Source organism: Trichoderma aggressivum (genome assembly GCF_033847375.1).
Source record: "Trichoderma aggressivum f. europaeum strain CBS 100526 chromosome Unknown scaffold_038, whole genome shotgun sequence".
NCBI classification, from domain to species: Eukaryota; Fungi; Ascomycota; class Sordariomycetes; order Hypocreales; family Hypocreaceae; genus Trichoderma; species Trichoderma aggressivum.
In genome coordinates, this window is record NW_026946404.1 from 143,470 (window position 1) to 169,096 (window position 25,627).

The 25,627-nt window shown below is 47.3% G+C and overlaps 7 protein-coding genes across 7 annotated transcripts; 5 read left to right on the forward strand and 2 right to left on the reverse strand.

Annotated features, from left to right (window-relative positions):
* Positions 1-617: 617 nt before the first annotated feature.
* Triagg1_8088 (CAZyme family AA3) lies at positions 618-2,668 on the forward strand (the record flags this gene model as incomplete). Its single annotated transcript, XM_062902896.1, has 4 exons — positions 618-666; positions 726-995; positions 1,067-2,488; positions 2,559-2,668. The coding sequence occupies 4 exons, from the start codon at positions 618-620 to the stop codon at positions 2,666-2,668; spliced, it is 1,851 nt and encodes a 616-aa protein (XP_062752933.1).
* Positions 2,669-2,915: 247 nt separating this feature from the next.
* Positions 2,916-3,738, reverse strand: Triagg1_8089 (CAZyme family GH75; the record flags this gene model as incomplete). Its single annotated transcript, XM_062902897.1, has 3 exons — positions 2,916-3,173; positions 3,240-3,587; positions 3,640-3,738. 3 exons carry the CDS (start codon positions 3,736-3,738, stop codon positions 2,916-2,918), a joined length of 705 nt encoding a protein of 234 aa, XP_062752934.1.
* Positions 3,739-5,233: 1,495 nt separating this feature from the next.
* Positions 5,234-7,389, reverse strand: Triagg1_8090 (uncharacterized protein; the record flags this gene model as incomplete). Its single annotated transcript, XM_062902898.1, has 6 exons — positions 5,234-6,353; positions 6,428-6,559; positions 6,618-6,788; positions 6,847-7,017; positions 7,081-7,136; positions 7,198-7,389. 6 exons carry the CDS (start codon positions 7,387-7,389, stop codon positions 5,234-5,236), a joined length of 1,842 nt encoding a protein of 613 aa, XP_062752935.1.
* Positions 7,390-8,987: 1,598 nt separating this feature from the next.
* Triagg1_8091 (uncharacterized protein) lies at positions 8,988-9,433 on the forward strand (the record flags this gene model as incomplete). The annotated part of the gene is made up of 2 exons (XM_062902899.1): positions 8,988-9,170; positions 9,230-9,433. 2 exons carry the CDS (start codon positions 8,988-8,990, stop codon positions 9,431-9,433), a joined length of 387 nt encoding a protein of 128 aa, XP_062752936.1.
* Positions 9,434-11,017: 1,584 nt separating this feature from the next.
* Triagg1_8092 (uncharacterized protein) lies at positions 11,018-17,894 on the forward strand (the record flags this gene model as incomplete). Its single annotated transcript, XM_062902900.1, has 8 exons — positions 11,018-11,337; positions 11,392-11,692; positions 11,754-12,741; positions 12,805-12,886; positions 12,949-13,094; positions 13,151-15,372; positions 15,426-16,184; positions 16,239-17,894. 8 exons carry the CDS (start codon positions 11,018-11,020, stop codon positions 17,892-17,894), a joined length of 6,474 nt encoding a protein of 2,157 aa, XP_062752937.1.
* Positions 17,895-21,871: 3,977 nt separating this feature from the next.
* Positions 21,872-23,700, forward strand: Triagg1_8093 (uncharacterized protein; the record flags this gene model as incomplete). The annotated part of the gene is made up of 2 exons (XM_062902901.1): positions 21,872-22,117; positions 22,249-23,700. The coding sequence occupies 2 exons, from the start codon at positions 21,872-21,874 to the stop codon at positions 23,698-23,700; spliced, it is 1,698 nt and encodes a 565-aa protein (XP_062752938.1).
* An 880-nt stretch (positions 23,701-24,580) lies between these two features.
* On the forward strand, positions 24,581-25,531 carry Triagg1_8094 (uncharacterized protein; the record flags this gene model as incomplete). The annotated part of the gene is made up of 1 exon (XM_062902902.1): positions 24,581-25,531. One exon carries the CDS (start codon positions 24,581-24,583, stop codon positions 25,529-25,531), a length of 951 nt encoding a protein of 316 aa, XP_062752939.1.
* Between the last annotated feature and the right edge of the window lie 96 nt (positions 25,532-25,627).

A 25,627-nucleotide genomic window follows, 5' to 3' on the forward strand; every position in this document is an offset into this window, starting at 1 on the left:
TCGGCTACCATTTACCGATCTATATCCCGTCTCATCTGCGGAGTATGCAGCAGCTTCAATCGTATGGCACGTCGGCTTTTCCCGAGACGCGTGGAAGCTGGCCCTAGTAACAAAACCGATCAACTTCAATCTCCCAAAAGCCTCCTGTCCGTACCCCTCTCCGGAGAGATGATCCCTTGGGCGTCAAGGCAACTGTTACCCCGCAACTCTGTCGACTCATGTTGCTCCAATGAGATTCTCGCCAACTGCAGCTCCATGCTGTCTTATGCACGAAATGTGCGGCACGGGTTGCATATGGGGGTGTATAGGGGCTGGCTGAAACTGGATCAATGCCGTAATGCAACGACCTACACATCGAGGCTCCTGTTTAGGCGCATGGATCTAGAACGGGGGCCATAGACATTGCTTGAGAGGGGTACGTAACAGCGCAATTTGCCATCAATGGCTGCTGCAGGTCATGGAATGGACCTTGACTAAGTTCTTTATAATGAATTCTCTGCGTCTGTCTGTCCTTTTCCCTTCCATTGTGTTGCTCCCCTTCGCCAGTAACCTCACTATCCAAGCATCATCGTACTTTGTGATTCTGGTACTCATTCGAGACTATTTACTATATCATCATGTCTACTCACAAAGATGGGACCGAATACGACATTATAATTGCTGGAGGTAAATTCATCCCCGCCAAGATCACCTCCTCATCCATCACGGCGCCTAAATTTGTCTAGGGGGCACCGCGGCCTGTATTGTAGCCGGCCGGCTGGCGAAAGCAGATCCCAATCTATCGATCCTCATTGTCGAGCGTGGCAAGAACAATTTAAATGATCCAAATGTCGTCAATGCCTCCAGATATCTCACCCACCTAGCTCCAAACTCCCAAACGTCCATCGCCTACAAAGCTAACAAAACGGCTGATCTGAATGGTCGGGAGCCCATCGTGACGACTGGAGGCCTTCTTGGCGGGGGTTCATCCATCAATTTTGCAATGTATACACGAGGTAAGGCGGATATAGACCAGCCCAATCTTGACGCAGTGGCAAAACGAATCTATCTAACATGGTATACATAGCATCGGGCGTTGATTACGATTCCTGGAATACTGAAGGATGGGATGCAAAAAGCTTACTACACTACGCAAACAAGTTGGAGACGCATCACCTTGACCATCCTTCAGTTGACAAGAGCGTGCATGGGTATGATGGCCCAATCAATGTCTCCTTTGGCTGCTACAGCGCCAAAGAAGCGCAAGGCGACATACTAGCTGGTGCTGAGGCTGTTGGGCTTCCCGAGATTCCAGACTTGCAAGACTTCAAGACTGTCGGTGGCTTCTCTCGATGGCTGCGATATGTTTCGCCCGATGGCAAGCGACAGGATACGGCGCATCGTTATGTACACCCTCTTATGGCTTCGGGAAAATACCCCAACCTTCATCTGCTCGTCGAAAGCACCATCAGCCGTGTCATTTTCGAAGGCAATCGAGCTGTTGGCGTGGAATATTTGCCAACTGCATACAACCAACCTGTCGCCAATTTTACCAAGGGGCCGCCGCTAACTATTAAGGCGAGAAAGCTTGTCGTGGTATCAGCGGGGGCTCTTGGAACACCGCTGATCCTTGAGCGATCTGGAGTTGGCAATGCTGAATCGCTTAAGAAGCTGGACATTCCCGTCGTTGCTGATCTACCAGGCGTTGGTGAGGAGTATCAGGACCACAACCTGATCTTTTACAAATACAGGACCACGTTGAAGACCGATGAGACACTTGATGACTTGAATCGAGGCACAGTAGACTTTGACGAGGCGGTTGAGAAAAAGAACCCCGTCATTACCTGGAACGGGATCGATCTAGCAGCCAAACTTCGTCCAACAGATGAAGAAGTTGCACAGTTGGATCAAGAGTTCCAAGACCACTGGAATCGTGACTTCAAAGAGCAAAAGGAGAGACCCTTGATGCTCCTAGCCGTCGTCAATACTTACCTTGGCGACTACAAGACTTTGCCTGAAGAACAAAGTGGGCCGTCTCAGTACCTCTCCATTGGCATGTATACAGGCTATCCGTATTCTCGCGGCGACATTCACATCACCTCCAAAGACCCCGACGCACCACCTTCCTTCAACACAGGCTTCCTCTCCAAGAGGGTAGATGTGACAAAGCAACTTTGGGCATACAAGAAGCAGCGAGAGATTTTCCGTCGCACGAATGGGTTTATAAGCGAACTTGCCGTGGCACATCCTAACTTCCGTCGCAGCAGCAAAGCTGCTCTGCGAACCGAGCCTGAAGTCAAGGATGGCTTCAAGGCGCTTGAAGACAGAAAACTTCTACCACCAATTGAGTACGATGAAGAAGACGACAAGGCTATTGAAGACTTTATCCGGTCAAACGTTGAAACGACGTGGCATTCTCTGGGAACTTGTAAGATGGCGCCAAAGGAGAAAGGCGGTGTTGTGGACAAGCATCTCAACGTCTATGGTACAGTTGGGTTGAAGCTTTGCGGTTAGTGACCCATTCCCTCATGGCTATGCTATGTTATTCATTTATGACCACGTCACTTACTATTATGCAGATCTCTCAATTGCACCCGAGAATGTTGGCGCCAATACGAACAACTCGGCCCTTATTATTGGAGAAAAGGGAGCGGATATCATAGCGAAAGAACTTGGGCTGGTATTGTAATCGATGAAAAGTCCTTGGCACACTGCGGCAAACGGGCAATTCTAGCAACCAGGTCTTCTATTATTATAAATGTTATAGAGGTTATATTTATTATCAAGAGGTTCAGTAAAGCTGCAACAGCTAGGTCAGAGGAAGGCTACGCCCCAGCCTTTGATTATAAATGTTATAAATTAAGCATCATGCGATATGTCGCTCAGCGCCAGCTATGCTTGTATGTACAAATTCTCCATTAGTGTAAGTCGTCTCTCTACGCCGGAAGACCCGCAACAAGGCTATCACCGAGATCCTTGATGCTATTCTCAAATTCTTCTGTGCTTCCGGCGCTCCAGTTGGCGCTGGAACCAGGCACAGCATCTGAACCAGTGAAACCAATGTATAGAACATCCTTCTGGTCGTGTCCATTATCGCCGGTGAGGCCATCGTTGGGGAAACAGAGTTGCGCTAGAGAAATAGACGACTCTCCAGTAGAGGTGAAGCCGTTGGTATCACCCCAAACGCCGTAGAACTGTGTTGCGCGTTAGAGATAACTTCAGTGTTGTTGAATAAGATGTGAATGATGATCGCAGCTTACCACTTGATCGTTGCAAACAACGGCAACAATGCTCAAAGGCTCCATTCCAAAATCCTGGGGCGCAAAAGAAGGGCTGGCGCCCTCGTTGCCAAACACGACGTAAGGGTGAATGTTGGCATCGAGGTCTTCAATGCCGAAGCTCTGAACGGTATCTTGGAACGCGGTCTGTCCTTGGCCACTGGGATCATTGGCGCAAGCTCCAGCTGAGTTGTTGGCACCGTCACAATCAACGTCCATATTGTCATAATTGCCGTCGGAACCCTTCAGGAAGATGACATTTGGGATATCGCCACAGTACTGTGCACCGCCTTCGAAGGCATCAGATAGAGGGTTTTGACAATCACCAGACTGATCAAATGTTAGCCGGGTGATGAATCTTTCGGACTTGAGATCTTCTTACGATATGGTTCTGGTAGATTTGTCTCAGGTTATCGGGGAGATCGAAAGCGGATACAACTGTGCCAAGAGCGGCGACTGTAAAGACTGTCTTGGAGTACATGATGAATTTTTGGAGGGATATTGTGAGACAAGAGAAAATTATGTGATTAAACACGGTAGTTTATGCTGTTAATTAACGACAGTAGATTGTGTGATTACAGCTAAGAAGCAATGTGGGCAAGCATTACTCTTTTATGATCTACAAAGTGTTGAATACCCATGGGTCGACATGTTTCCGTAAGCTGGGTCTTTCGTGTGTAAGACGTTTGATGATCGACAGCGACCCATATCAAACAAGGCATATACGAGCATTTCTATGTAAATTTCTGGGAGGGAGTGTCAAGTTCGTGTTTTGAAACCCACCGCACGGCCAAGGCGCTGTGTCATAAGAGAGTGCGAAAATATCTCTAACAAGTGTCGATCAGGCGATGCAGAAATAGGAAGGTAGCCTCGACTTTCGAAACAAAAAGCGTGAAATGTCGATCTAAATTAAGCTCATACGATTCTTACTTTTAACCTTGGCTAAAGAGCGCCTTTTGTCGAGTCTAATTGTAGTAAGGAGTTAGCAGTGTGGAGATGGCTTGCTTCATGTTGGTAGCATGCTGGATTGTACTAAGCCGGCGACCAACTCAGATCAGGCCTGACAGAGGGCGATCGCGTATCGGCCCTTTCCATTGTCTTTCGGTTCACTAGCCGTTTAAGACAGGTAACGCCAACCCTTCCATTATAATTCAACCCTGTGCTCTACTAAGCCTTGACTCTTTAGGGTCCCACTTCCGACTGAAGATGAAGTTGACAAGACGTAGTGTGGAGACATAAAGAGCTGTCATTGAGCAGGGACTTGTTCATTTGGACATGATGTTATTCATTTGTCGGGACCTGTGGACCATTAAACAGCAAAAGGCAAAAAGTAAAGGTGCGCAGGTACGTGGAAGACAGAAGACCAAAATCAAGCTCTATATATCAAAATGAAAGAGAATAAACGCAAGTTTCGGCGATAGTGTATAAGGATAGTATAATCCTACTCTATAATATTTCATGACGATTCTATGCTATGGAAGACGCTTTGGTAACAGAAGTTTAACGCAAAGTAATGTCTACAGCAGGTGAAGATACACCCCGTAAAAATGAGCTATTAATGCTTCATTTCTAGCACCCATCTGTTTTCTAAGCATAATAAATGCAAACATGTATATCGCCTCTCTAAGTAAGCATACCATGCTAGTCTTTGGGCCTAGAGTCGCTACAGAAGCCCCTTGGGATGTTTTCGGACTCGGCTACACACAATGTCAAATGATAACTTAGCAATTAGATGATACTATAGTATGTTTACCACCAGTCTAGTATTACATATATTGAGTATTACTTCCAGTATAGCACCCTTTAGTTCCTGTTCCAAAACTATCACTATGGACCTCTAATATGCAGGACATACGTGGATTCTCCAACTCTAAGTGTGTTCTTCTATATCAGCAAAAGTAGACACTGCATATAAAATTAGCAACTTAACCCCCCACACGTAAGATTTGTCAATATCCGGCCGGTGCTTCCAGTCCCTACGTGAGCCTGTACTCGGTTGGGATATCTTCTGGCCACGCATCCACGCCATCCATGATGACAATGCCCATTCCGCCCATCAGATGAAGCTCGATATGGCAGTGGAACAGCCACGGGCCCGGATTATCCACATAGTATCTGAAAACGCTCCAAGAGGCCTCGCCACCGATGGAGAATTCTGTGATCCACGTGTCGCGCAAGCCAGGGGTCTCCAGGTTGAAGTCCTCGGGCCGTTCATCGATTGCCTCTTGAACACTGGTATAGTTCCAAACGCCAGAGCCAAAACCAATTCTCCAGGTTTTGCTGCCATGCTTGTGGATGAAGTGTTCAAAGGCAGCTTCATCGCCTGGCAGAGTAGAGACCTGCAGAATAAGATCGACCCAAGATCCATTCTTAGTACGGATCACCAAGTTTTCACTCTCAGTGCCGAGAGTAGCGTTGGGAAAGAATAACAATGGCTCGTCGTTTTGAAAATCGATGGGGTACAGATACTTGGTGTTCATGGTATAGTTGTAAGGTGCGCCAACGCGACCGAGTGCGAGAAGATGCTCCTCGTCAGCATTGCCAGGTCGGGGCTTGTTCGGAGGCCAAGGCTCCGCGTGGTCCGTCTGCAGCATCCACGGGAAATATGAATTTTCCTCGACCTCTGGCGTAGAAGGGTTGCCTCCATAAGACAGGTATGGTGAGTCCGACGTCTCATCGTCCTCATGCCCTTCATAGGCCATTACGGCATAACCGCCTAGTACCTGCGAGGCTCCAGAGTTGGGTATGCGCATCTGGTATCTACCCGGTTCTTGATCGAGTTTAATCATGACCGAAAAAGTCTCGCCTGCTGACATGACTGCCGAGACGAACTTCTTTGGCCTAACGTAGTTGCCGTCAACCTCGTACAGCCAAAACGGGTGATCATCAACAGAGAAGGCAATCTGAGCAATTGTGGCAGCGGCTACAATGTGGAAACTGACCCAGCCATCGTTCTTGCTTGGATCAACAGTGATGGTTGCATTTGCATTCTCTGATGCAACGCAGCCTTCCTGCACGCGTGGTGGTATAAGATCCGGACGTCTAGTGACATTCCAGGGCCCGCCTTGAACCTGGTCGAGGTCCGCTGGGAAACATCTAAAGGCATAAAAGTAAGCATTTATGAAGCTAAAAGAGAGCGCGAGTATTGCAATTGTACGCTTGCCACTTACCCTTTATCTGAAACCTCAGTGCCTGGTGGGAAGGCATCCTCAACCAGACCTGGAGCAAGCTCGCTTTGAAGGAATTCCTGACCCGGGCAGTAAAGATTGCCTACACCGTTGACCAAAATACTATCGAGGCAACTGTTGAATTTTGTCAGTCAAAGAGGTAAAGTGAGCAATTGCTAGTTACTGAACCTACAAGACAAGCATGCCCGAATCAGTAGATATCTTCCAATATTCATCGGAAGTATACTGGCTCCAATCAGAGACGACAAGATATTCGGGGTCAAGAGCAGCCTGCTCCATAGCCTTGATATCCTCTTCGTCATCGCTTATCTGTCTCCATAGTTCCGTGCGATCTTGCTTCGGCCTACGCCCTCGTCAGTTGGCATTCGAGCATCAGTGAGTGACGTGTGTGTGAGTCAGACCTGATGTGTATGGCTCCATAAAGTCCATCAACGAGAGACATTCTCTCATGAGAATGATACCAGTGATTCCCTGCAGGAGATGCCTTGAACTTGTATACAAACTCCTCGCCGGGCTTGATTGGGCGCTGCGTGAGGCCAGGTGTGCCATCAGCCCAAGGAGTGTCCTTTTGGCTGAAAGGTGCGCTCCATGTTAGTAAATTATTCAAGTTGCTAGATAGAAGAACTTCAACTTACTCGAGGCCATGCCAATGCACGGTAACATTCTTTGGCATGTCATTGTAAACCGTTATCTATTGGGCGCAGTGTGTCAATATCACATGATGGAATAATCAGCGGGGGAAAGACACTCACTTCAACGTCATCCCCTTCATCCCAAATAAGGGTTGGGCTGGGAAATTCTCCATTGGTGTGAATGAATTCTCTTTCCTGTCCATTTGGAGCACCTGACTCCCACGTAAAGCGCAAAGATTCTTTGACTGTCTTTGCCCAGACGTTGGACTGCAAGAGAGTCGCTGCTAAGAGCACCCGCGCAAAGCGACTCATGGTGAATGCCGATATTTTGGAAACAATGTCTCAATCAAAGGGGGCTGAAGATCATGTGCTTGAGACAGACGATTGAGGAAATACCTACTGGAACACCGTTCTTATATCGCAAACCTGAGCAATCGTGGCAAGACACAAGCGGCACGCGGAATTTGGGAAGAGAAATTGTGCCGAAAAGGGCAGAAATAATGCCGAAAAGACAAAAACGAAGAGGCAGCCAAGAGAAAACCCTGGCATGGTGACGCTTTCGTCGACTTCAGGTCGTACAAACGAATGCTCTCGGTGCCTTTCACGGCTACTTTTGTTGCCGGCATGACGATCACCCCGATCGTGTCCAAATAGTCCGATGACTGGCTTCAGCTGCTTTCCACTACTAGTACATATATGGAAATGTAAGAGCCGTATTAGTCGAATTAGAGGAATCTTCAAGGGAACGGAAGTTTGAAAGCAGCGTCGTGGCCCTGAATCGTGTTGGAATCTGAAGATTCCGGATTGGGAAACGCCAAGCACCATCGGCCGAGGTAGTATTTGAGACCTAACACTCCGTACACACTTGTGCAAAGCCTCTAATCTGTGTAGAGGAAAACCAGGTTAACATTGGTTAATCAAACAGCAATGATTGTAAAGCCAAAGGAACTTGAACAAATTCATGATGTGATTTTGGATTTGATGTTGGTTGGTTAGCCGTTCGTTGTTTGAATAAAATAACCTTAAAAATAAAAAATAAAACTTTAGTTTATGGAAGATTTTTATGTTGAGTACTTTTGTTGTTTTTCTTCCAATTTTTTTTTACTTTGGCTAATATATTCAACTGAATTCATATTGGTTGAGGTTTTTTTTTCTTTTGAAAGACGTTTGATTGTTAAAGTTTGCTTGAATATATTGGGGATGCGCTACAAAGCACATTCATTTCCTGTTGATTCAGTTTGACTTTAGCAGCTAAGCTCTTCAGGTATATAGCGTAGTGCCATTTCACAATTTGATTCGGTGATACAGCAGTAAATTAGCCATTGGGATAGCAATTTGTGTATTTTTAGAGTTTTTTAATTTCCCGATGTAAATATTAAGGTTTCCACGTCAACGCACTTTATCTCATTTAAGGCACCTGTTGGTTGATCTACCCGCTAACCGCAGCGGCAGGTGGCAGCTGTCAGGCCGTGTCTGTGCCGTGTCAGTGCCGGGCCGTGTCATTACACCGAAAAACCTAATACAACTACATTCCTCCCAACAAATGTGATTGCTTCCGGTAGATGCAGAACTCGTGTTAATGAATGCGGATCGGCTTCGATAAATGCCGAATTGTTTATAGATGCATGAATGGTTGCGTTGGATGAATGCAGACGCGCTCCTGACGAATGCAGCAATGTCTTTCGATGCACGCATACGGGGTTTTTGTGAATGAAGGATTGCATTACACAGTCACACAGCATGCCTCCTGAAATTGATATATATGTTGTTACGCTTGCAACCCCTCTCTCTGAAATCCTTTTCAGCTTCACCTGAGCTCCATATCTAGCTGCATACGAGATATTAATCACGCCGTCGGTTCAATTTCCTCACATCGCCCGTTTCCACTTCGCTGTGAGCAGCTGAGCAAGATGGCTCCTACGGCTACCTCGGACTCGCTTCCCCCTAAACCACAGCAGCTGCTGTGTCTCACCATCACGGGCTTTCGCAAGCCGGGATTGAGCGAAGAGGCCTACCGAGAGCACATGACTAAGATACACGCTCCCTTGGTAAGCGGCCTCATGGAAGAGTACGGGATCGTTCGATACAACATGGTAAGCCGTTTATTTTTCACCCGCTGTTACCCAATACAATACCAGTTCTCATACTGTAGCAGACCCATAACGATAGTAAAACTCGACCATTACTCTTTCAGTTATATGACCCAGAGTTCTCGAAGCTGTCCGAGTATGATTGCATCGTACAATTTGTGTTTCGACGCATGGAGGACTTCCTGAGGATGAAGGCTGATCCACGATTCATGGAAAAAGTGGCCCCCGACCACAAGAATTTCGCTGATACTTCAAGGTCGACGTGAGTTACCCTTTTCACTATAATTGATCCTTATCTAGCGTATCAAGCGGGCGTTGACAACGGTTACACTATTAGGATGACTATCGGATACTTTGAAGAGTTTTTGAACGAAGGACAGGTCGTAGCTAAATAAGTATTAGATACTTAGGGAAGGGGGCTATCTCGGAATCCTTTTAATTTATTGTTGGATCCTCTTCTAATCGTAACGATAATTACACGGGCTGGGCCTACCCGTGATTTCTATAATGCAAGGTTGTACGTTGGATTGAACTTGCCTCCTTTAAGCCGGTCTCTTGTGTTCACGCCTGTTTGTTCAGAGCGTATATCCAGACTAAATGAAAAACATGGTCCAGACCTTTTTCTCGGAAAACACATCGCGGTATAGTCGGTGAGATGTACTCACACTAAATCTTTGTCTGGTGTATGTGATCTCTGCAGTGGGTTATCTTGTACTCGTATTTCTGGCACAAGGCCATGGGAAAGAAGGGAGAGCAAAAAATATTGTTTACGTTATCGGTCAGATCGTCAAGGGGACGATTTGTAATTGCGACCACATGATCCATGAAAATGGAATCCATACCAAGAGCCTATTTATAATCCGAATCAATATTAGAGACATCAGCTCGTGATGAAGGTGCGTGGTACAAATGCCAAGGCCGAGGCTTGCTTCCTCGAATCCGCAAATATCGGTTTGCTATGTTTCCGGGACTATCTCACAGCTATCGACAATAAGCGTGTGTATGCATGCAATAGTCAGCTGGAATCTGTGCGTCCACCACACAGTACGCGATGGTTCGGCTGCTTGCATCTAGGTATGCAAGGGCGGCAACGGATGGGCACGGAATGCCTGTCGTTGGCCGGTGATACAGACTAGCTTCACTTTCAGCCCAGAAGGAATCGGCGATACTCAAAGGAGCTGCTTTTGGACCAGGGGAAAGTTTATCGGCCCAAAGGTCGGTCTCACCTCTATTCGAGCTAATATCGGTTTGTCCATGTACTTCATACTAATCGAGATACTCCTTCAGCCACGCTTCTCTCATATCAACAAATACTTTGAGTTACTTTGTCTTGACTCTTAGCCACATTTTTTCTTCAACATGGGCAAATATTCTACGGCCCATATTTCCTTATGCTACTTAGTATCATGTCTTACTTCAATATTGTTTTGCCCGGTACTAGTATCAAAGGGTTTAGGTTTAGTAGTCTTCTCTGGAGATGGGGATACCTTTCGATCCCCATTGCTTCGATCCCCATCGATCGATCACGTCCCTCAACAATATTAGTCTTAAATATTGAATGTGATTCGCTATACATGTCCGTGGACTAAACCCGTTCCCGATAATAGAGTTTCGAGCTCTCGGCTCTTCTGATTCCTGAGTCTGAAAACGGTCATGGCTACCTCGTATGATAGTTCTATGAGGTCACTTCGGAAACATTATCATGTGTGACAAAGACATTGTGTTACCTGCTCGTAGTACTTAAGTCATACGTCGGAAGGAGAATTAAAAACAGCTGATTAATCCCTCTGTTTTCATTCTTTCTGCTCGGCCTATGCTCTTCGGACGTGATGTTAGACTCAACTTCCACCATGGAGAGCATGACCATCAGCGGGTCCAGTACCAGCACCGACTCTGTTCAGGTGTTTGTTTTTGGAGATCAGAGTAGCTGTAGCCTGTCCAACCTACAGCTGCTCCTCCTGAAGAAAAACAACCCTTACTTGACGTCTTTCATTGAGCAAGCCAACTACATCCTCAGACATGAAATAGCGCAGCTTACGGCTGCGGAGCGTCAATCGTTTCCTGCTTTTTCCAGCATACAAAATCTGGTAGCTCGAGGAATAAAGAAGGAGAAGAATGCAGCATTTGAAAGCACTCTGGCAACTATTTATCAGATCTGCTGCTTTCTCAAGTAAGACGTTCTCTTTGATTATGCCAGCGCGGCCAGACTGCTTACAACGCGTAGCTACTTCGGAGATGGCCAACACGCGTATCCAACCGGTTCGAACAACTACGTGTCCGGATTATGCATCGGAGCATTAGCCGCAGCCGCCATTTCTTCGTCAAAGTCTCTCAGCGAGCTGGTGCAGACAGGTGTCGACGCCGTACGCGTGTCGCTAAGAGTTGGCCTCTTAGTTGCTCGAACGGCAGCCTTGTTCGGTCGTCCGGAGTCCGGTAGTACCTCGTCTTGGTCATACGTTGTTTCGGAGTCGCAATTTCCACTGGAACTAGCTGAAAAGGCCATTGCGTCTTACAGAGAGAAAGCCGTGAGTGAATACCGTGGTGTAAACATACGGAGGCCAATAGTTACTAAGTGCGAGTAAACAGAACATTCCACCACTCTCCTCGCCCTATGTCAGTGCCAAGGGCCAGCACTCTTGGACTGTCAGTGGCCCACCGGCAATTGTGCAGCACTTTCTGAAGTCTTCGCAATTTGGAGAGATATTGAAGTTTTCCCCTATTGCTGTGCATGCACCGTATCACGCACCACACATTTTCTCTGTCGAGGATGTTGAACACATTCTTCAAGGTGTTGGATCGGTCATCGACCTATCTGGCAAGATATCATTCATTTCCAGCTCAATCAGCCGCAAGTCTCTCAGTGAGAAGAAATTCACAGACTTGCTTTACCATGCTGTTGAAGGTATTCTCATCCTACCGCTGGATCTGGGAGAGGCAGCTGGAAACATACAGCAAGTGCTTCAGACAGTAGGCTCAATGAGCCAATGCACCTTGTTTCCAATCTCAACCAATGTTTGCCAGAGTTTCAAAACGTCATTCGAACCTGTGGTGTCGAAAAGAGTCGTGGTAGTTGACAGCATTATGGAAGCCATCGCGGCAGGTGCTGAGCCAACTTTCCCAAGCTCTGCTAAACACAGCGACTCTAAGATAGCAATCATCGGCATGTCTGGAAGATTCCCGGAATCTGCAGATATTGAATCGTTCTGGGACCTTCTTTACCAAGGGCTTGACGTTCATCGGCCTGTACCGCCGGACAGATACAACGGAGAGCTATACTATGATCCCACCGGGAAAAAGAAGAACACAAGCAAGATCAATCATGGCTGCTGGATTAACGAACCGGGTTTGTTTGATGCAAAGTTCTTCAACATCTCTCCCAAAGAAGCTGAACAATCCGACCCGGGGCAGCGCTTAGCTTTAGCAACCGCGTATGAGGCTCTTGAGATGGCAGGTGTTGTTGCTGATAGAACACCATCGACTCAACGAGACCGTGTTGGAGTTTTCTACGGCATGACCAGTGACGACTACAGAGAAGTTAGCTGTGGTCAGAACGTCGACACTTATTTCATCCCAGGTAAGTATTAGGTTCATTAAAGAGGGAGAAGAGCTCAACGTCACAAATGCTAACTCACACAAGGTGGAAATCGAGCCTTTACCCCAGGAAAGATCAATTATTTCTTCAAGTACTGCGGTCCATCAGTCAGTGTCGACACTGCATGGTAAGCCATCTACATGCCAGTCATGATGCTTGAATTCAACTGACAAAGTTTTTTGCAACCAGCTCATCCAGTCTTGCGGCTATTCACTTGGCTTGTAATTCTATCTGGCGCAATGAATGCGATATGGCCATTGCGGGTGGCACAAATGTCATGTCAAACCCCGACAGCTTTGCAGGGCTGGATCGCGGTCATTTTCTCTCGACAACAGGTATGTGTGGCCTCCACAGCAGATAAAGTCTCACGAGCTAATGCCTCTATTCACAGGCAATTGCAACACCTTTGACGATGCAGCCGACGGCTATTGTCGAGCAGACGCCGTCGGTACTGTCGTTCTGAAGAGGCTGGATGATGCAATTGCAGACCATGATCCTATCCTAGGAGTCATCCTAGGCGCTCTTACCAATCACTCTGCCGAGTCTGTGTCAATTACCAGGCCTCACTGCGGTGCTCAGGAGGAGATTTTCTCCAAGCTACTGAGTGAGACTGGCGTCCATCCTCATGAAGTCAGCTACATCGAGATGCATGGAACCGGAACCCAAGCCGGTGATGCGACTGAGATGTCTTCTGTCCTTAGTTGTTTTGCTCCATCGACAAAGCGACTGCCGCATGAAAGCCTCCATTTGGGCTCAACAAAGGCAAACGTCGGCCACTCTGAATCTGCATCTGGTGTGACCGCACTGATCAAGGTTCTGATGATGATGGAGAAGAACATGATTCCACCCCATTGTGGCATCAAGGGCAAGATCAACCACAAGTTCCCGACTGATTTGAAGGAACGAAACGTCCACATCGCCTTCAAGCCTACTGAGTGGAAGAGGCGAGAGGAGTTTAACAATATCCGCCGCACCTTTGTCAACAACTTTTCTGCAGCTGGCGGCAACACCGCATTGATTCTGGAGGACTATCCACTACTCACTGGAGGCTCAACTCTCCAGGATCCTAGGACTGCCCATGTGGTGACACTGTCTGCCAAATCTATTCCATCTCTCAAAGGAAATATCGAGAAGATGAGAGCCTATGTGCAGCAAAACATGTCCACAGAAGGCTTCCTGAGCAAGCTTGCTTACACAACCACTGCTCGGCGGATGCATCACCCTTTCCGTGTTGCAATCACCGCTGCAAACTGTGAGCAACTCCTGAGCGCCTTGAATGAAGAGGCCAAGAAAGACAGCCACAAACGCTCTCCAGAAGCACCTGTCGCTTTTGTCTTCAGTGGCCAGGGATCACAGTACAGCGCAATGGGCCAGCATCTGTTGCAATTTGCCACCTTTCGTGATGAGATCAACTCCTACGACATGTTGGCACAACGCCACGGGTTTCCCTCAATCATGCCACTGATTGATGGGTCTGTCGATATCGATGATCTTGAGCCCCTGGTTGTCCAACTCGGCACTACATGTGTTCAGATGGCGCTTGCAAGCCTCTGGGTATCATGGGGTATGCGACCAACCTACGTGCTTGGCCATAGTCTGGGCCACTACGCCGCGTTGAAAGCCGCTGGCGTTCTCACGGCTAGTGATACCATCTATCTGGTTGGTATGAGAGCTCGCCTTCTTCAAGCCAAATGCACCAAGGGAAGCCACGCAATGCTGGCAATTCGAAGCAGTGTCGATCAAGTTCAGGCAGATCTAGACGCAAGTATCTATGATATTGCTTGCGTTAACGGCCCGCAAGATACTGTTGTCAGTGGCCGTGTCGATGACATCGAAAGCCTCTCTCAGAAGCTTGCAGCCAATGGCGTCAAAGCGACAAAGGTTAATGTGCCGTTTGCGTTCCACTCAGCTCAGGTTGACCCTGTGTTGGAGGAGCTTGAAACAATTGCTTCTCAAGTTACGTTTCATTCCCCAAGCGTACCAATCGGCTGCCCTCTCTTAGGAAAGACCTCCCTTGTTGGTGAGACAACCTTCTTCGATGCCAAGCACATCAACCGTCACTGTAGGGAGGCCGTGAACTTCCGCGACATTCTGCAGTCGGCCAGAGATGATTGCTTAGTCTCCGACAAGACAGTCTGGATCGAGCTCGGCCCGCACACAGTGTGTTCGGCGCTCGTGAAAGCCAATTTGGGACAAGACATCATTGCTGTCCCATCTTTGATGCGTAACAAAGATGGATGGCAGGCTCTCTCTTCAACTCTCTCAACTTTGTATAGCCAAGGATTATCCATCTCATGGGATGACTTCCACCATGATTTTGAAGCCTGCAAAGAAGTCTTGCGACTGCCCGCTTACAGCTGGGAGAACAAGAGATACTGGATTGAGTATGTGTATGATTGGTTGCTCACGAGAGGCGATCCTCCTGCTCAAATTGAGGCTGCTCCAGTGCCAGCGACCACATCTACTTTCTCAACTGCTTCGGTGCATCGAATTGTCAGGGAGTCTGTCGACAACGGAAAGCTCACCATCACTGCCGAGTGTGAGTTCACGAGCGAGCAGTTACATGAAGTGGTATATGGTCACGTTGTTAATGGCAATCGCGTTTGCTCATCGGTACGTTTTTATTCAATGGTTTTTTAAGGTTCCCGTCTAATATTTCCGCATAGTCATTGTACACAGATTTCGGAGTCACATTGGGCATGTATGTCCTGGAAAAGTATCGCTTGGATCTCAAAGATTACGCGGTAGATGTCCAGAACATGGTTATCAATAAGCCTCTGGTTCACAAAGAGGGCCCTCAAATGCTCCTTAGAATTGATATTAAGCACGACATGAGTGGTAGCGATACCGCAATCATGTCCATTTATAGTGTCAATGCTAAGGGAAGCAAGACTGTCGACCATGCTAAAAGCACACTTTACTTTGGTCAACCCAAGGTCTGGCTCAAGAATTGGGAGAGCCCTCAATATTACGTGGAGAGAAGCATCGATTGGCTCAAAGAGAAGGCAGATGAAGGTCTCAACAGTCGCCTCTCTTCTGGTGTCATTTACAAGCTCTTTTCCAGCTTGGTTGATTATAGCAATGCTTATAAAGGCATGCAGGAAGCGATTATCAACGCCAACGACTTTGAAGCGACCGCTCTGGTTCGGTTCCAAGTTGATGAGGGCAACTTCCGTTGCAACCCCATGTGGGTAGATTGCTGCGGTCACCTTGCTGGGTTTTTGATGAACGGACATTCAAAGACTCCCAAAGACCAAGTGTACATCAACCATGGCTGGGAGACTTTCAGAACTGTAAGAAAGTTCCACAAAGACAAGACGTATCGTACATATGTCAGGATGCGGCCTTTCGAAGGCACCATTTATGCCGGAGATGTTTACATCTTCGATGATGAAGGCATCGTTGGTGTCTGCGGTAATATCAAGGTAAGCTGGTCCTCACTCACTAGTCATCTGATCTTCCACCACTAACTTGCGTAGTTCCAAGGTATCTCCCGAAAGGTGCTCGACAGCGCGATGCCACCACCAAAGTCAGCAAACGAGCCTCAAGCCACTACGCGCCTCACCACTGCTGCTGTCAAAGAGGTGCCCAAGACAGTGGCAATCGCTAAACCTCTAAGCCACGTTGCTGGCAATGCCCAAATTGAGCCTATGAAGCTCGATGCGGCCTTGAAGTCGGCTTCTGCTGCAAGGGACCCTATGCAGGCTGTGCGCAAGATCGTGGCTGAGGAGATTGGCATTCCCCTGGCCAGTGTTCAAGATGATCTTGACTTTACAGACTATGGGGTTGACTCGCTGCTTTCTCTCAACATTTCTGGGCGACTCCGCGAGGAACTTGATCTGGATGTTCCTTCGTCCGTCTTCGAAACTTGCCCAACACTCGCAGATTTTGCTGCTCATCTTGGCTTCAACACGTCCCCGTCGGACGAGTCTTCTGAACAGTCAAGTGTTTTTGATACCACCTCCCCCACCAGTGAGCCTTTCGGGTCAATTAGCAACGCGACTACCCCTCCTGCTCGAAGTCAGCGAGAGTCTATGTCTACCAGTATGGGCAAAGATATATGCGCAATTTTAGCTGAAGAGATTGGAATCTCTGCGAGCGAGATCATGGATGGCGCCGATCTTGGTGAATTGGGCATGGATTCACTAATGTCACTGACTGTGCTCGGCCGTCTCCGCGAAGAGTTGGAACTCGAGTTGGAGGATGACTTCTTCATCTCTCATCCCACCTTTAGTTCCTTCCGGTACCTCTTCCAACAAGAGCTTGAGCAAGAACTTGTGCAAGAAGTCGCGCACGTCGTGCAAGAAGCCTTGCCAAAGATGTCCGCAGAGTTGAAGCAGTATCGCGCAACTTCAACTCTCCTACAAGGTAGCCCCAAGACTGCGGCCTATACGCTGTTCCTCTTCCCAGACGGTTCTGGCTCCGCAACTTCATACGGACCCATCGATGCAATTGGCAAAGATGTCTGTGTGTATGGTCTCAACTGCCCATGGCTCAAAGACGCCGAGAAGTTGGTTCAGTTTGGTCTCAAGGGTCTTGCATCGCTGTACGTCCAAGAGGTTAGACGCAGAGTGCCTCATGGGCCATACAACGTAGGTGGATGGTCTGCAGGGGGCATTTGTGCCTACGAAGCGGCAATTCAATTTACTCGAGAAGGCGAAACCGTCCAGCGCCTTATCCTCCTCGACTCTCCCAACCCAATCGGCCTGGAGAAACTCCCCGCGCGGCTGTTCGACTTTATCAACGGCCTGGGACTTTTTGGCTCAGGCAAGGCACCGGACTGGCTTCTTGCTCATTTCCTTGCGTTTATCGATGCTCTTGATGAGTGGAAGCCAGTTCCCTGGGAGAAAGCAGTCGATGGTAAAGCGCCGGCACCAAAGACCTTTATTCTCTGGGCTGAAGATGGTGTGTGCAAGCACACTGATGAACGCCCGGAGTATAGAGACGATGATCCTCGAGAAATGCGGTGGTTGCTGGAGAATCGAACCAACTTTGGAGGTAACAATTGGGATGTCTTACTGGGAGAGAGTAACCTCTCCATCAAACGTATACAGGATGCAAACCACTTTACTATGTTACACAAGGGTAAAAACACGGAACGCGTCGCGGCGTTCATCAAGAGCTCCTTTGTTTAGCTACAAAGGGACCTATAGTTGGTGCATCGGAATATACGATGATGAAGACTAAAGGTAGTTTGTATTTCAATTAAAATTAGTCAAGATATTATAAATATACTTTCTCCTTCTTTTCAATATAAATATGCCGGGTGGGATTAATATACGCAATCTCTGGGCCTTGCTGAGGATTATTTGACTGTGACTTGATGAATCAAGAGCTGTGTTGCGACTTATAGGGTCCAATTTACAAGCCAAAATACAGATCTATTCAACAGCGGATCAATTCATCTAGCCCAATGCCATCAGTCTCATGTAGGCAAATACAGCATGCTTCTTATAATAAGGATCAATTGGCCTGCGCTGTTATTCAAGTTTGGCTTTGTTTTGCAGGATTTCGAGTAACTCGTATAGCCACATATTGCTGCGATTCTAATATATAATTGGGCTCGTGGTCTAGGGGTATGATTTTCGCTTCGCATGTGAAAGGTCAGGGGTTCAATTCCCCTCGGGTCCAGTTTTTTTCTGTCTCTTTTTTTTGACGATTCGACAAACTCTTCAGCAGCAACTACGGCAAAGCTGTATTAGAGACTTGAGCGTCAGATTATGTAATGAAATGGGCGTGTGGTCTAGGGGTATGATTTTCGCTTCGCATGTGAACGGTCAGGGGTTCAATTCCCCTCATGTCCAGCTAGATTTCTTCTTCGGAAGGCTTCTTTTTTTGTCTTTTATTTTTCAAGTTATTTTTCACCTGTCCATTCTTCCGAACTCAAGTCAGGAAACAAAAGTACACTAAACTTGTCAAAGGTCATAGAACTGCCAAGAGCAAAGCCGCTTTAACAAACTTGGCATATGTTTTCTTTCCTTACTTGAGTTTGAAAAGTACATGTTAAGCTACCTAGCCTATGTGTGACACCATCCTCAAGCTAGAAAGAGTTGGTGTCGCAAGCAAATTTCTTATCTTTGTGTACCTATGCTCACATAATGCATACAGCCTACAAAGATCTCAGTATTGGAGGTAATACAACTTTGTAGCACTTGACTCAGGTGAGAACGCTCACGCAAATTGATATTCGCCGCTATTGAGCCTATCATACGTAGCCGTCTCTTTCATCCTATTGATCGGGGTTTGAGCAAATGTTAGCAAGCATTTGTAATTAATCTAGGAGGGTCTAAATACATTGAACGCCAAGTCATTGTATTTTGCCCTCAGTCATGGTTCTCTGTCCATTGCGTCACATTGATCCTGTGGTGTCGTTACGCAGACTCGTATCATGCAGAATAATTCGAGGCTATTGTAAGCAGCAACACTCATCAACTCGGCGTATCCCCTAGATGAATTCCAAGAATATCAAAATCTCGTGTTTGCCCGCAATAGTCCACCAAGCTACAGCTGCCAATATGCAGGTTGCGTAAATTGTAGTGCTACATCAAAAATATCAATGCGTTGTATCGTGTAGCCACACGCCATGATATGAGTCTAGGAAATTATCACTAGTCGTGCGCTCGGAAATTAATTCGTCACACAATCAAGCCTCACATTGCGGACCTTTCGCATTCGGTACGGGCCGCATCCTCCCGGGTATGATGGGACAAGAAGGGGGCGCCGGGAACAGGATTGCCCGACATTCAATATTCGATTATGCGCACTGTCACACACTCGCGGTCCTATGTCACAAATAGGATGCAAATATGAGCTATTCGTTTGTGTAAACAAAGGTCCCTGCAGCTTGGGACACTTGGTTTGTTCATTTCGTATACTATTCTTTCTCAGTATTTGTTCATTTGATCACGTAGGTCTTCTTGACTTGATGTATCATCTTGTACTCTCTCCACGATGCAATCCGCTTCTCAGAGCAATGGTTCCCCGGTCTCCCGCCATCGCACGCCCGGCTCTCACTTTGATGCTGGCGTTTTGCGTCGTCATCGATGCATTCTTCTGCCTAACGGATTCTCTTGACTCTACGGTGTTTCTCGGTGGAAGGCTAGGCGAATTGTGGGATGAATGCCTGTCGGAGTGTGAAGAGCGCGAGGACGCAGAGCATTGGCTTGGGCTTGCCTGAGACGCTCTCCGTTACAGGATGTTCCTTCAAACTCGTGAGAAGCTGGTGTACCTTGGGATCATTTTTAAGGTAAGCAAGCCTTCATAGACTAAGACACCTCTTTATACCACAAGTTGCGAGCAGAAGCGGCCATGATATTGTTTTTTCCCTTATATCTCTGCGGGCTTTCGGGATTGGCATTTTGTGATGCCTCTACAGCTGCGTAGACGCGTTCATCCTGGATTTTTGCAAACATTCAACACGTTTAGGCGGCAATAACTATATCGAAATGGCGCTTCAGGCTTCCAGTGATCTCCAGGATCGCAGCCATCTAATTGGCGGATCTCGCCGTCTCTCTTCCTCTGCATTCTCCGTCCCTTTGTCCTCGAAACTTCGTCGCCTGTGGATGTCCTTGATAGATATCGAGAGAGTTCATGGGGACTTCGGCTTCCTCTAGGCCAAGCCACTCTCTGGATGATGAAGGCTATTATGGAAGGGATCGAAAGACCCTAGGTGACGCGGAGATTCTTTCGGAGGCTGGGCTGCCCCAACACATACAGCTCGCCGCCGGGGCTATCGAAGCAATGGGTAACTGAGATGCTTACGAATCATATGCTGCCCAGACTTCAGTGGAGGGCTTATACGGACTTCCTCGCTCCGTGCGCCTTGCTCTTCAACTCAATGGTGTCAGTCAGTCTAATCATCCCTCAAGAGCCGGTCATTCAACATTAAAATCCGCATCTTGGATGGACAGTCTCTGTAAAACGCATCTTCCCCCGTTGTTTCAGCACCCAAGCTCAATCACTGACTTCTCATCCGCCTAACAAAGCGGCTACCGCCCATTCTTGTAATAGAAACTACAGGACTCGTTCCTCTCATCGTCCGCTCGCCTACTCGACCCGGAGGTTATGCATTCGGCCAAAACGAGTTTACTGCCCCGTGGGACCGGGCTCTGCACCAAAATAGATCTGATTTGTGATTTATTATAGCTATTGGTCACTGCAACCTTTGAGTCTTTAGAAAACTACCTACAAGAAAAGGAAGTTTGGTGTTATTTGTGGGATATATACATAAATGGTTCGAAGTAACTGAGTGACTGATGTTGCTAAGTGGTTCAACAATTGGTGACGAGCCGCTGCTCGTAGGTACCTAGCTAAATAATATAGACACTATAGACTAGGAATTCGTGTATTCAGTTTGCTTCGTGAAATTCTGTAAGACGGCCTTCATTTTGCCGATAGTGTCAATTCATATTGAACTCATTTTTGGAGGCCTCTGAAGGACAATAGATGTGAGCGCGACAGGCATCATTCATCTATAGCGCACCTAACGACAATCATAGAAGAGACGAAGGGGGGAAAGGCTGTGTTTATCATAGGTACCTTACTATAGTCCTCTAGATTATAATCAAGAGTTGGTAGTCGACGCCAACTTCTATCCACTGGAATTGATCCATTGAGTGTACGCGTACGCTCCCAAAGGGCGTGCAAAGAGAGAGAATCGAGGGCTGGTCAGCATACAGAAACAGGCAATCCGCACAAACCCACCCAACTAAACTCATCTAAAATGGTGAGCGTATTTCTCCATCTTGTCCGCGCATATTCATTTTGCGGCCCTTGTTTTTTTTTTTTTTTTTTTGTTTTTTTCGGCAAACTGGCTCCTTCGGAGAATGAACCCTGCTTCAATGCACGTGCATTTGCCGTGTCTTGCTGGTCTAAGTGGTCCGGCGCGTTCAAGATCCTTTTTCTTCCAATAAAACAGTTTGCGTAATATTCATCGTTATAGTGTACTTGGTCGGGCTGCTGTAATGTTCTGAACAGCGCCAATTGCAGCCCGATAGTTATCAGTTTCGTTTGGACTGAGCAATAGCGCTACACCCCATGCTCCATCCCCCGAAACAGTAAATCTACGCGGTTTTTTCTTCTCCGGAGTATACGTGCTTGGCAAGTGTGAACAATGATCCAAAGCGGTGATGCCCAGCCGCAGATCGAATCATCTCCTTTCTACCAGGATGGAGCGGACGGCACGGAAAAGACTTCTGCAAATGTATATGCGGCCAATGAAGAAGTCGCCCGTGAAGAGGCTTCCACCGCACAAACAAGCGAGAGAAAGCCTCTAAATTTTTACCTCGCTTTTTTGGCCATCAATATTGTTGTCTTTATTTTTGCCCTTGATTCTACCGGCCTCTCAGTGGCAATACCGGTACGCAACTCTTGATTCCGTTTCACCTATTAGCATACCCGGAGCTACCGAGAGAACAGCTGTTATTGAAACGCTGCCCCAGTCTATCCTTACTACAGACTTTTGGTGCAGAATTGCTGACTAGTTTGTAGTCTATTGCGGAGCAACTTCATGGTACGACTCTTCAATCATTCTGGGCTGGCATTGCCTTCCTCCTAGCCACTGTCGTCACACAACCGCTATACACCAGCTTATCCGATATTTATGGCCGCAAAGGTCTATTTCAAGTTGCCTTCTTCTTCTTTGCTGTTGGATCTATTGTCTTCGGGCTAGCACCTAATATGCCAGCGATTATCAGTGGACGCCTCCTCCAAGGCTTGGGAGGTGGAGGCTTGGATGTCCTCGGCGAAATCATTGTCGCTGATATGACCGTGCTCAAGGAGCGACCGACGTATCTTGGAATTATGGCTATTCCGACTGCGGTGGGAAGCATTCTCGGCCCATCTCTTGGAGCACTCCTCTGTCAGTATGCTTCTTGGAGATGGATTGGCTGGATTAACCTTCCATGCCTTGGTGTGGCGTATCCTCTTGTGCTCTTTTGCCTCAAGCTAAAGAGGATAGACAGCCCTTTGATACAGAGGACGAAACAACTTGACTGGGTAGGCATTGCTCTTTTTACATCATCTTGCACACTATTCGTCTTGCCATTAAGTTGGGCGGGCACGCTTTATCCATGGGGCTCATGGAAGACTCTGTTTCCATTCCTGATTGGAGCCTTTGGCCTTATCGTATTCGCTTGGTACGAGTCCAAACCATTGATGCCCATCATTCCGCACCGCCTTTTCTATCCACGAACTGCATCGGCTACACTTATCGGCACCTTTTTTCACGGAATGATACTCTTTTCCCTGATGCAATACCTTCCTTTCTTCTACCAAGCAGTCAAGAATGAAACTCTCATCCACTCTGCATTGACTCTGCTTCCAACGAGTGTTGCTAGTGTTTTAGCCGCTGGGTCATCGGCTGCATTGGTCGGCCCTCTCAAGGGTTATAGATGGAGCATCTGGATCTCTTGGCTCCTTGTGACTCTTGGAACAGGACAACTGGCTCTACTAAGCGTATCTTCATCCAAGGCCATGGGTTTCGGCATTCCCATTATGTGGGGATGGGGTGTCGGCGCTCTTCTACGGGTGCCTCAGCTCCCGATTCAAGCTAGTGTGGCCAACATTAATGATACTGGGTTTGTAATTGGCCTCATGATGTTTCTTCGATTGCTCGGTGGGCTCGTAGGGCTTGCTATTAGCTCCTCCGTTTTCAGCAATGTATTTGAGCCATCTATTTCCAAAATTATCCCATATCTGCCAGCAGAGCTCCAACAACTCGGGGATGCGAACATGGCGATTGGGTTTATTCCAAAATTAAGAACGCTTGATATACCGGCTGAATCGCTCCTAGCCATTCAAAAAACATATTCGGAAGCATTCAGAGCCATATTCTTCGCCATGACGGGAGCCTGTGTGTTAGGTTTCCTGAGTTCTCTAGGCACAGAAGAGTTGACTCTCGACAAGGAAGAACGCGGCCAGCAGCAATTTGATTCCACTTAATTATCTTCACCAAATACGACACAAAGATACAACGACGTATTATATAATGAGGCTATGACTGCGGAGCAGTTTCGCCATTTAACATATATTAGTTTACTACATAATGCATATTTTTCTTCTTTACCAATCACGCTCTCTGTCGGCTTAGCAAAAGCAAATCAATATCTTTTGGTACAATCCTCACGGAGTCTAGCGTTTCTTGTAGCGAATGAGGATTAGTCCAAAACTTCTAACCCGCATACCGTAGACTCATCCTAGTTGGTATCATATGCCAGGACTCTGTTTTCTTCCGATGAGCGGGGACTAAGGATGAATGACACATCTCAAGTGGAATGCAATGGCAGAGGGCGCTAATGCTATGCTTAATTTATTATGCGCTTCGCTGTTGAAGGAGTTGGTTGTGTATTGCTGAGTCGCTTTGTCTTTATTTATACATGCTAAGGTACTGCTGATTTGAAAGGTAGCATAATATGTTGGAGGTGGCCTCGAGATGACACTTCCCTAGATACGGACGGATGTTTTGTGCCCATATAGACACTTGAACAACAAAGAATGCCGAGTTCCACAGTGGCATGTCAACATTCATTTGAACAAGAGCTAATAAATATAAGTATATATAACGCGATAATGGTGGTGTCAATGTCATGAGTAGGGCGCTGTGCAGGAGATAGTCTGAAGAGTGGAGAGAAGTAGATTCCTCGGTTGTGTCAAGCATAACTCATCGTTTTTCCAAATCTCCGATACATTGATGGGATCAGAGTCATTCATGTTTCGTCTGTGATTGCGCTTCTTCTTTCTCGACTCAAAATATTTATATATCCTCATCGGAACACCTCTTTTCGCTTTCCTCACCTTTGACAACCTTGTCTCTTCTTTCAACATGAGTTCGACTCTCCCGAAACCAGTCAACAGCATCTTGAGTGCAATTGGCAACACCCCGGTGGTGCGCCTTAACAATGTTGTGCCAAAAGATGCTGCAGAAGTCTTCGTCAAACTGGAATACTTTAATCCAACCGGGAGCTACAAGGACCGCATGGCAAGGTCTATGGTAGAAGAGGCGGAGCGACGGGGAGACTTGAAAGCTGGTATGACCATTGTTGAAGCCACCGGTGGCAGTACAGGGGCGTCATTAGCCCTCATATCTGCTGTCAAGGGATATTGCTTCTTGGTCGTCTGTTCCGACGCCTTTTCAGTCGAAAAGTTACGCACAATGGCCGCGTTGGGAGCAGAAGTCGATATCGTACCCAGCGTTGGCGGGAAGGTCACCGCTGACCTGATTCCCTCTTTGAAACGCCGTGCGGAGGAAATTAGCAAGACCAATGGCTATTATTATACCAACCAGTTCCATAACGACGATGCACTTGTTGGTTATGGGGAAATCGGACACGAGCTTGTTGAGCAGTTCAGCGATGGCATCGACGCCTTCTGTGGTGCTGTTGGCACTGCCGGTATGGCCACAGGAGTAGCAGGTGTTTTACGAGCAAAGCAGCCTCATGCCAAAATAGTAATTCTGGAGCCTGCGGAATCACCGATGCTCACCAAGGGTCAGAAAGGAAGTCACACCGTCGAAGGCATCGGCTCTGGAATTATCCCGCCGCATCTGGATCAGCGATTATACGACGAAGTTCGTGCTATTCCTGAAGCAGAGGCTCGAGACATGTGTCGCCGCTTGGCTAAAGAAGAAGGAATGCTTGTTGGAACTTCAACTGGGATCAATATTGTTGCCGCAATACAGCTAGCTAAAGAGCTGGGTCCTGGAAAGAGGGTGGTTACCGTGGCGGTGGATACTGGTCTCAAGTATCTCAATGGCACGCTTTTTGCAGACCAGTAGAGAGGGCTTCCATGGATAATTTTGTGTATACATAAAGGTGCCTCAGAAGATGAACAACCGGGGATACAACGAATCAGCTGAATCAGATTCTCATTC